The 10,665-nt window shown below is 64.3% G+C and overlaps 1 protein-coding gene across 1 annotated transcript in view; it reads left to right on the forward strand.

Moving 5' to 3' along the window:
* The window catches only part of TDRD9 (tudor domain containing 9), a 58,280-nt gene extending 50,626 nt beyond the window's left edge, over positions 1–7,654 (forward strand). The window contains exons 31-37 of the mRNA XM_036306432.1: positions 49–119; positions 1,431–1,540; positions 2,318–2,414; positions 4,665–4,803; positions 5,218–5,336; positions 6,275–6,347; positions 7,330–7,654. Of these exons, the coding sequence (XP_036162325.1) occupies positions 49–119; positions 1,431–1,540; positions 2,318–2,414; positions 4,665–4,803; positions 5,218–5,336; positions 6,275–6,347; positions 7,330–7,431 (711 nt within the window). The 3' untranslated portion in view covers positions 7,432–7,654. The remainder of the gene's footprint in view (positions 1–48; positions 120–1,430; positions 1,541–2,317; positions 2,415–4,664; positions 4,804–5,217; positions 5,337–6,274; positions 6,348–7,329) is intronic.
* The last annotated feature ends 3,011 nt before the right edge of the window (positions 7,655–10,665 follow it).

Consider the following 10,665-nt stretch of genomic DNA (forward strand, 5'->3'; position numbering starts at 1 on the left):
TGTTAAGGGGTATCTTGCTTCCTGGTAACGTGTGTGTTGTGTGCACAGGCAGTACTTCACGGGCCTTTTAACCCCTACGAGCTGAAGTGTCACAGTTTGACCAGGATATCGAAGTTCAGGTACGATTTGCTCGTTCCCGTGGGCGTTCACTCTTGCTCCCATGTGTACAGAGCTCGTCAGAAATGGCTCTCCCGCACCCTAACATGTGGGCGCTGTTACCTTTTCTAACTGTCCCAGCCTCTCTCCTTCTCGCCCCCTCCCTCCCCCTCTGTCTCCCCTCCCTCTCTCCCTCTCCCCCTCCCTCTCTCCCTCTCTCCCTGATCCGAAAGCCATTCTGTGTAAGGTATTTTTGAGTATTTTCCATCAAAGACTTTGTTTTTTTCTGTTCTTATTATTTTTGCTATTCATTCAGCAAACCTGGGACTGCCCCCAGGTTCTGAGAACTGCACAGTTTGGGGGGTCAGTAGTGAACAAATGCAGCCAGTGACCTCCCAAAAATGTTGGGTCCAGTGTTGGGGTATGCAGGAGAAAGCGGTCGTTACACGGCAGGTGATGAGGGTCTTGGGGGCCACAGCATTCAGAAAGCACCGGGAGGGCCCCCCACACAGGCAGGTTTTCCAGAGAACTTGAGGCCTCACGGGTGCAGACGGCCAAGGTGTGCGGTGGGGGAGGTGAGGGCCAGGTGGGAACGGTCCAGCGCAGCGGAGGCCTCCCTGGAGAGAGTGCACTAGTGGAGGGGGGAGTCGGGTGGGGAGCAGAGGGGCGACAGGGCTGGTGTGAGGTCAGGTGCCTGGGGGCAGCCCTACTGCGTGCATTTTTCTGTGGTCACTTTGGCTGCAAGGGAAGCCCTGGCTCCTCAGGCCCCGGGCCCAGCAGCACAGGCCCCGCCCGGGATCTTGTGGAAGTGGGAGCTCCCGCCAGGCCTGCTGGCTCAGCCTTCGCTCCACGCGGCCAGGGCACCTGCGGCGGGCGCTCCGTGGTGGGCGCTGGGTTTCGGGGGGAAGGGTCCTGGGAAGGAGCACACAGAGGCCAGTTGCTGTCACCTGGTGGGGCATGTGGACCGCACGGCATCCAGAGCTGGGCCCAGAACCCCTGCGGGAGCGTGTGGGTGTGGCGTCCGCAGGATGATGGGGAGGGACTCGCAGCTCCCTGGGGCGGCTGCCTGGGGTGCAGGTGGGGGCTGCCAAGGTCGGGAGGAGAGGCGGAGTCTGCGGCGAGTGGACATGGGGCGCTGTCAGCAGGTGGGTGACACTGACGCCAGGGAGTGGGTGCGATCACTGAGGTGGCGGAGGGAGAGGGGCAGTGGTGCAGGGGAGGGGCGCAGAGGGGACGCAGTGTTCCCTGTGCTCCCTGCCTCTGCGCGGGGACCCGTCACGGGTGGGCACCCACACGCCCAGGCGGGACCCACAGCGCCTGTGCCCTCCTTCCAGGCGCGTTTGGATCGAGAAGGAGAGCATCAACTCGGTGGCCATCAGCGACAGCCCCGAGGACCTGCACCAGAGGGTGCTGGTGGCAGCCTCGCTTTCCGTCAACGCGACTGGTGAGTGCGGCTGTGCCCCCTCCCTGCTCCTCCCCCTCCTTGCTCCTCCCCCCTGCCTGCTCCTCCCCCTCACTGCTCCTCCCCCTTCACTGCTCCTCCCCCTCACTGCTCCTCCCCCCTCACTGCTCCTCCCCCTCACTGCTCCTCCCCCTCACTGCTCCCCACACCCCTGCTCCTTCCGACTCCCTGTCCTGGGGCTGGTGCAGGCGTGTGGTCGGGTGGTCAGGCTGCTCCCTGAGCAGTGGGGGAGGCAGGTCTGAGAGAGGGAGCCTCGGCACCCCCTGTCCCAGAAGCACTGCCCCTCCCTCTTCCCCGCTGGGCTGCACAGGGAGCGTCTAAGTCAGTGATGGCGAACCTCTGACAGGCGGTTCAGAGGTGACACGGGAACTCATTTTTTTGGTTGATTTTTCTTTGTTAAATGGCATTTAAATATATAAAATAAATATCAAAAATATAAGTCTTTGTTTTACTATGGTTGCAAAGATCAAAAAATTTCTACATGTGACACGGCACCAGAGTTAAGTTAGGGATTTTCAAAATGCTGACACGCCGAGCTCAGAAGGGCCGCCGTCACTGGGCTAAGTCGTGGCCCGCAGACCCCGCTGCCTCGCGAGGGGAAGGGAGAGAAGGCCCCAAGCAGAGGTCACTGGGCTGAGACTGGGACAGGCGTCCGTCTGCAGGGCCGTGGGGCCGGCCCCGGGGGCACTTGGCTGCGGGTGTGACTGGGGCCAGGGCAGCAGCGGGGCTTCTGACAGGAACCCGCGAACCTGTCCCCAGGGTCCACCATGCTGCTGAGGGAGACGTCGCTGCTGCCGCACATCCCCGGCCTGCCCGCGCTGCTCAGCATGCTGTTCGCCCCGGTGATGGAGCTCAGGTACCGCAGGCCTCTGACGGGACCGGGCGGCAGAGAAGGTGGTTGCCCAAACCGGCTGCGACGCACCTGCTGCTGGCGGGCGCCCTGTGCTGGCGGGCACCCTGTCCTTGTGGAGGCCCTGTCCTTGTGGGGGCCCTGTCCTTGTGGGAGCCCTGTCCTTGTGGGGGCCCTGTGCTGGCGGGCACCCTGTGCTGGCGGGCACCCTGTCCTTGTGGGAGCCCTGTCCTTGTGGGGGCCCTGTCCTTGTGGGGGCCCTGTCCTTGTGGGAGCCCTGTCCTTGTGGGGGTCCTGTCCTTGTGGGGGCCCTGTCCTTGTGGGGGCCCTGTCCTTGTGGGAGCCCTGTCCTTGTGGGGGCCCTGTCCTTGAGGGGGCCCTGTCCTTGGGGGGGCCCTGTCCTTGTGGGGGCCCTGTGCTGGCGGGCACCCTGTGCTGGCGGGCACCCTGTGCTGGCGGGCGCCCTGTCCTTGTGGGGGCCCTGTGCTGGCGGGCACCCTGTCCTTGTGGGAGCCCTGTCCTTGTGGGGGCCCTGTCCTTGTGGGGGCCCTGTGCTGGCGGGCGCCCTGTCCTTGTGGGAGCCCTGTCCTTGTGGGGGTCCTGTCCTTGTGGGGGCCCTGTCCTTGTGGGGGCCCTGTCCTTGTGGGCGCCCTGTCCTTGTGGGGGCCCTGTGCTGGCGGGCACCCTGTGCTGGCGGGCACCCTGTCCTTGTGGGAGCCCTGTCCTTGTGGGGGCCCTGTCCTTGTGGGGGCCCTGTCCTTGTGGGGGCCCTGTCCTTGTGGGAGCCCTGTCCTTGTGGGGGTCCTGTCCTTGTGGGGGCCCTGTCCTTGTGGGGGCCCTGTCCTTGTGGGAGCCCTGTCCTTGTGGGGGCCCTGTCCTTGTGGGGGCCCTGTCCTTGCGGGAGCCCTGTCCTTGTGGGGGCCCTGTGCTGGCGGGCACCCTGTGCTGGCGGGCACCCTGTGCTGGCGGGCGCCCTGTCCTTGTGGGGGCCCTGTGCTGGCGGGCACCCTGTCCTTGTGGGAGCCCTGTCCTTGTGGGGGCCCTGTCCTTGTGGGGGCCCTGTGCTGGCGGGCGCCCTGTCCTTGAGGGAGCCCTGTCCTTGTGGGGGTCCTGTCCTTGTGGGGGCCCTGTCCGTGGGGGGGCCCTGTCCTTGTGGGAGCCCTGTCCTTGTGGGGGTCCTGTCCTTGTGGGGGCCCTGTCCTTGTGGGAGCCCTGTCCTTGTGGGGGCCCTGTCCTTGTGGGGGCCCTGTGCTGGCGGGCGCCCTGTCCTTGTGGGAGCCCTGTCCTTGTGGGGGTCCTGTCCTTGTGGGGGCCCTGTCCTTGTGGGGGCCCTGTCCTTGTGGGAGCCCTGTCCTTGTGGGGGCCCTGTGCTGGCGGGCACCCTGTGCTGGCGGGCACCCTGTGCTGGCGGGCGCCCTGTCCTTGTGGGGGCCCTGTCCTTGTGGGGGCCCTGTGCTGGCGGGCGCCCTGTCCTTGTGGGAGCCCTGTCCTTGTGGGGGCCCTGTCCTTGTGGGAGCCCTGTCCTTGTGGGGGCCCTGTGCTGGTGGGCACCCTGTGCTGGCGGGCACCCTGTCCTTGTGGGAGCCCTGTCCTTGTGGGGGCCCTGTCCTTGTGGGGGCCCTGTGCTGGCGGGCGCCCTGTCCTTGTGGGGGCCCCGTCCTTGTGGGGGCCCTGTCCTTGTGGGCGCCCTGTCCTTGTGACCGCCCTGTGCTGGCGGGCGCCCGGTGCTGGCGGGCCGGGAGCCTCAGAGACCATTGGTGTCTGTGCCTGGACCTGTTTGAAGGCAGCTCGGGGCTCAGGCAGGTCCACGCAGCCTCTAGGAGTGTGAGGAAAACGGGCAGAGGAGACGGGTGTGGAGCCGGCACATGGGTCTGACGCCATGTGATGGCTGCACTGGGGTTAGTGGCTTGTGAGAGTAGCTCGAAGTCTAGCAGCCAGTTGTCAGCAGGAACCCAGGCAGTGCCACTCAGGGTGCCCCTTCTCCGCAGCCTCGCTGAGGAGGTGCGTGGGGACCGCGGAGGCAGGGGAAGCTGCGGGGCAGACACAGCCGTCTCCCCTGCCGAGCGGGAGGAGGAGGGCTCTGGGCGGTGGCTGGTCACTGTGTCGTTTATGACTGTGCACACCCCCCGCTTGTGACGTGGACACGGAGAGAGCAGGCACTGGGCCGCGTGGCTGCGCCTGGGCTGACAGGACCCCGTGACCTCAGGGTCAGCTCCGTCCTCGTGGAAGCAGCGCCAACCCTTGCCTCGCCCTTAGGGTCGACCAGGAGGGGAAGAGCTACACCGGGGTCCTCTGCGGCCTGGGGTGGAACCCGACCACCGGGGCGCCCATCCTGCCCGAGCACGACATGGAGCTGGCCTTCGACGTGCAGTTCAGCGTGGAGGACGTGGTCGAGGTGAGGCTGCCTGCTGTTGTGTCCCCTTCCCCCCCCCCCCGCCCGGCAGGGGTCTGCCCTCCTGTGCCAACATCGCACGCAGAGCAAGAGGCGGGCCTGCGATCCGGGAAGACTGAGCCGCGTGCTCACAGCCACGTGGGGCTCAAGGTGGAGACAGGCTTAGGAAGTGTCTGATGCTAAGCGGGACCTTTCTTGCTGATTTTTGCTTCTTTTTTGTTACTGTTTCTTAAGCTGTGGCTGTGGACGTGACTTGTGTCTGTAATTTGCTCGGAGACAAGGGCGGGGGGAGTGGGGAGAAAGGGGGGGAAGTGGGGAGGTGCACAGGTGCAGGTGGCTCCGGGCGGTGCTGAGCAGGAGCTGGAGGGAGCTCAGCTGCCCCAGGACCACTGAGTGCTCCCGCCCCTTTCTCTGCAGATCAACATCCTCAGGGCCGCGATCAACAAGCTGGTGTGCGACGGGCCCAACGGGGCCAGGCACCTGGGCCCAGAACGGGTCGCGCAGCTGCAGGACAGCGTCCGCCAGAAGCTCCTGGGGTGAGTGGTGCGCTCACCTCCAGCCTCCAGCGGGCTGGGCCCTCCCAGGAGTTTGGGGCAGGAGAGGCTGGTCGCGGTGACTGACGCTCCAGGGCTGAGGCGGCCTCTAGAGGTCCCAGCTCGCTGGACACAGCTCACTGGGGAGCAGCCGCCTGTGACTGTGTCAGTAGGACCGGGCAGGAGCTAGGGGGCACCCTCACGTGGGGTGATTGGAGAAAAATGGAACCGAGGGAGCCTTTCAAAGCACTGGGCAGCGGGTCCCTAGGGGCAGGGCCTGCAGGCTGAGCTCGGCCTCTGTGAGCCTCCCCAGGATGGAGGTCAGGGACAAGCATCCTGACCCCCCTCTCGCCCCTGCCTGGACCCCCAAGGCCAGACCCAGCCAGACCCGGGGCTGGTGGCAGGTCCCTCCGTGCCCGGGACATGCCCTGAGCTGTGCGAGCGGGCGGCGTGTGTCCCGCGTTGGATGGACGTCGTAGCTGTGGGCACTGTGCTGGGTGGTGTAGCGCTGGGAGCAGCTGGGAGAGGCTGGTTCTGGTTCTCTGTCCTCGCTGCTCCTCATGAAAACACTTCTGCATGAACGTGTGTGACGTTCACACATCACAGGTAAGGTAGCCTGTGAGGTGTGCAGGGCACGTCTGTGTGCAGGGAGAACCGCTGTGGCCGGCACCGGTCAGAGTCGTGCTGTCGGGCGTCCCCGCTGGTCACCATGCTCGGGCAGAGGCGTGGGCGCGGGCCATGCAGCCTGGCTCGGGCCGCCTGTGCGTGGGGCCTGCCGCGCCCTGAGCCTGCTCTGCCTGCCGTGGTCGCAGTGTCCCGGGCATAACAGACTGCGCTTGGACCTTTGAAACTCATTGCGGTTGTGATTCCGCAGGAATGTGTGGGGTTGACTCTTTAGGAAAAGCGCAGTGGGTGACTCGTTGTCCTTTTTTAACTTGTAGTTTGTTCTGTCAGCTGAAACCGAGGGCGAGAACGGTCCCTAAGTGGCCCGACAAGCCGTACGAGTGGAACCAGGTGAGCGGCGGCCGCCCAAGAGCAGGCGGCTGGTTATCGAGGCCGCACAGACCCCGTTTCTGGACGGGACACTCGGCCCGGTCCTGCCCTGGGGCTGTCGGGGCGCTGGCTGTCCCCGTACACTGGCTCCCCGTCACAGCCACCTCCCGGGGGAGCCAGCAGCCATTCACTCGCACCGTCTCAGAGGCCAGAGACTGGGAAGGGGCCGGTGCGGTGTGGACGCTGCTCTCGCCCGTGCACAGCCACCCTCGAGCTGGGTCCCACCCGCACCACCTCGTCCAGCCCTGGTCCCCTCCTGGCCTCACCTCATGGGGCCTGGGCCTCCGCAGGGAACCTGGGCCCCGCTCAGCCCATGGCGTCGTGGCCTGGCAGGGCCTCCGCACCTGGGCGCCGCCCCCGGAAGGGGAGGGCACGGGGTACAGTGTGTGTCGAGAAAAGGGCCCAGGGAGGGGTCCAAGCTGTAACTCTAGAGCCGGGTGTTGTGATGAAGGCAGCTGACTAGGCCCTCGCCCTCGGCCAGTCAGTGAGGAGGCCCCTCTCCAGGGCCGCGTGCCTTCGCTCCATGCGCCCTTGACCAGCTTCGTCTCAGAGCCTCAGGGCCGCCCCGAGCCTGCTCTGCTGGTGGGGCCCAGCCACCCCCTGCCGTTTCCCGGGGGTGAAGCTCAGAGCAGAACTTCATTTTGAGGTTGATCAACGTTTTAGGAAACGTGCTTTGTATGTTTATAGTGAAGTCACTGTCACGTCCACACAGGAGCGTGGGGGTGCCCGAGGGAGGGCTCTGTGCTATTCGAGGGATTTGAAGACACGTGACACAGCTGTGGGCTGAGTGCGGGAGAGGCGATCTGTAAACGCTGCTTGGAGACTCACTCCTTCCCGCTGCTTCACGCCTGTGCGTGTGCGTGTGCGTGTGCGTGTGCGTTTTATTCCTCTCTTGCTTTCCTCGGTGCCCAGCGCCGCGCCTGACGTGTCCTTTGTGCCACAGGTGGACCCGAAGCTGGTCATGGAGCAGGCGGAGCGGGAGGGCGGCTGCGGCAAGAGCACCTTCCTGTACCAGCTGCACCGGCTGATCGTGCTCAGCTCCTAGCGCGGCGGGCGGCGGGCGGCGGGCGGCACCTCCACCGCCTGTGCCTGAGCTCGGTCCGCTCCTTTTCCCTGCCTGGCGGGCAGGGCCGGAACCCAGCCTGTCTTTCCTGGAAACAGAATCTGCGAGGCGCTGGGTGGCTCTGAAAGACGCCCGGACGGACGGAGAGCCGTGTCTGCTGTGACGGAGGCTCAGCAGCCCCGCGCTCGCTTGTCCCCCCCCCACTCCCTGCCCCGCCCGCCACGTGCCACGGCTGCTTCTCCAACTGTCCACGAGGGAACATGTCTGATGTCAGCGAAAGGAGCCTCTGTTTTGTGTGATTTAGGTTTTTATTTAAGTTACGATTCTTGGCTCGCATTTTGGAAATCAGAGATTACCTGGCAGCTGCATCTGTTAAGACAATAAAAGCATGAGACGCAGTTTCTGTTTCTGACATTTTTAAATCAGGAGACTGAAATGTGTTTTATCCTAAAAAATCCAGTTATAAAACCAATAAAGGAATATAGGCCTCTTTTTATTTTTTTAAATGTTTTTATTGATTTCAGAGAGTGTAAGGGAGAGAGAGAAACATCAATGATGAGAAACATTGATCGGCCGCCTCCTGCAGCGCCCACACAGGGTCCAGCCGGCACCCGGGCCTGTGTCCTGACGGGATCCCCCGCTGGGTGGGAGTCAGCCGCCACTCTCGTGGCCACGGTTACAGGCTGTTAGACAGGAGCTGCCTTTCAAAGAGGCCTCGCCAGCCAGCGCGGCTCAGTGGTGAGTGTGGACCTAGGAAGGAGTTCAGGGTTCAATTCCTGGTCAGGGCACATGCTCTGAGGACTGGGGATCAAACCTGCAACCCAGGTACATGCCCTTGACCCGAATCGAACCCGGGACCCTTCAATCCACAGGCCAGCGCTCTAACCACTGAGCACATGGTCAGGGCACGATGGGGATTCTTTGGAGGAGCCTTAAACAAGGGTTGCTTTTGGAGACCTGGAGTTAGAAACCGCCTGTCAGCGCTCACATACTATCTTCCTGCTTCAGTCGCCTTTCCGCCTTTCCAAGCCTTTCCGAGTGAGCTTTCACACTTGGTTTCAGCTACCAATTCCAGGGGCGGGGAGGGCAGGGGAGGGAGCGCTGTTTCCTCAGGAAGTGGGGCCTCAGGACGGGAGCACTGCCACCTGCCGCCTCTCAGCCCCGGGGCGGTCGCTGCAGGACTGGGAGCTTCCCGCGAGCTTGCAAGCCGTTGGCACTAGGGACACCTTGTACGGAAATGAGGTCGGACACGTCGCTGAGGAATTTCAGCAAAGCAGGACTCCAACTTGGCGGAAGCGTTTTTATGAACAACTTGGAGGATCGTCCCGTACGTGTGTGGTTGGTGGTTGGGTTTACTAGAGGCTAGCGTAACTCGTTCAACATAGACCTGGAAGACCGCGGTCTCCCCGCCCTCCCTGTCCGCGCGGCCCTGCCTGGAGGCGCTTCCCTTCGCGTTGTTTTAGGTGGGTTTGCGCGCAGGTCTGAGTCCTGGTTCGGTGGATTCCGCTGAACCCACACCGTGCAGCTGTCTCGGGGCGACCCGCACCACAGCAGTCCTGCCCGCGCCCGCGCCCGCGCCCGCCGCTGTGGCCTCGCCTGCCTGGCGTCCGCGTTCGTGGACGTGGAGTCTGCAGCTCGCTCTCCTTCCTGCCACAGCTTTGCTCAGCACCGGGTATGGAGTTTCATTCTCCTACTGATGGGAGTTATGAATAAAACTGTGAACAAGCCTCATGGACAGACAGGCGACGCCTGAGGTGGGCCTCCTGGGTCATCCAGCGGGTGGCGTTGACCTTCATACGCAAAGGGCCTGGAGCGCGTGCGCCCCCTGCTGGCTGGAGCCCCAGCCGCTCCTTCGCTGCCGCTGCCGCCTTGCCTTGCTGCCCCCAGCATGCTGGACCTGCCTCCTCGGGCTTCCGGGGCGCAACGCCAGGCCTTGCCAGCAGAGGGCACTGGAGGGACTTCCTGCTCGTTTCCTGCCCGAGCCCCCTCGGTGTGGCGTTGTAGGAGTTCCTTCCTTCAGGATGCGAGCCCTTTGCCAGGCCTGTTTGTGACATTTCTTCCTAGTCTGTCTGTCTGACTCATTTACTGAGTTAAACACAGCGTTTTCCATCATAACCGATTGCAGGTGTTCGGGACACTCACATTGTTGAGAGAGGCTCCAGGACTCCCATCGCTGTCAGAAGCTCCCCATAAAGAGGGCCGCCCCCACCCTCCCCGCCCCGCCCCCACCCTCCCGCCCCGCTCGGACTGGGTCCCCTGTGAGCAGTGAGCAGCTGTCCCGCCACACAGGCCCCCAGGTCCATCCTGCGGCACCGGGGCAGGTCCCCGAGTGCGGCGCACACCACGGCTTCGTTCACCCTCATCCTTAAAGGACACTGGGCCCCGCCTCTTGGCTGCTGTGAGGGGCAGCTGTGAGCACGGGTGCATGCGTGTCCTCAGGACCCGCAGTGATTCTGGGCACCCCCGGGAGCGGGGCTGCTGGGTCAGAGGGAGTGTGCGTGCGTCCAGCCGTGATCGGCTGTGGGGCTGGGAAATGCTGCTTTCCCGCTGTGTCCTTGTGTCCTTCGAGCACAGATGTTTTAAGCTGCTGTGTCCATTTGTCTGTTTGCGTATCTTGCCTGTGCTTTTGGTGTCACATCCAATAAACCACTGCCAAGTCCAGTGCCGAAGAGCCGGTGAGCGAGCCCATGGGTGCAGGGAGCTGCAGCCAGATGCAGCTGGAGCGGAAGCGGGCGGAGAGCAGCTGTGGCCCAGAGACCCGCGTCGCCTGCACCCCCGGAGGAGCAGCGCTGTTAGGGCAGCACCAGAGCCCCGTCTCCGGGCCGTGGCCGCGGGTGTTCCCGTGGCTCCCCCAGGCGTGGACTGCGGCCCGTGGGGAAGAGCGGCCTGCCACAGCCAGGCCCAGGCCCGGGTCAGACCCGCAGGGAGAGCCCAAGGCAGACGCAGAGCAGGAGAGTGACAGGAGCTGCAGCCTGGGTGGCCTGGGTCCCCCCACACACCCATCCCCGCCGCCCACGTGTGGAAACGCTGGTCCCAGCACCTCAGAATGCGACTGTGCTCGGAGACCAGGCCTTTGGGGGCGGACTAGAGTAAATGGAGGCCGTGAGTGTGGGTCCCAGCCAGCCCGACCGGTCACCTTGTAGAGGAGATGTGGACACAGACACCGGGGATCACGTGTAGGAGGGCCGTCCAGGCTCCAAGGAGGGGCCTGGGGCG

Source organism: Myotis myotis, unplaced genomic scaffold (genome assembly GCF_014108235.1).
Source record: "Myotis myotis isolate mMyoMyo1 unplaced genomic scaffold, mMyoMyo1.p scaffold_m19_p_41, whole genome shotgun sequence".
Lineage (NCBI taxonomy): Eukaryota > Metazoa > Chordata > Mammalia > Chiroptera > Vespertilionidae > Myotis > Myotis myotis.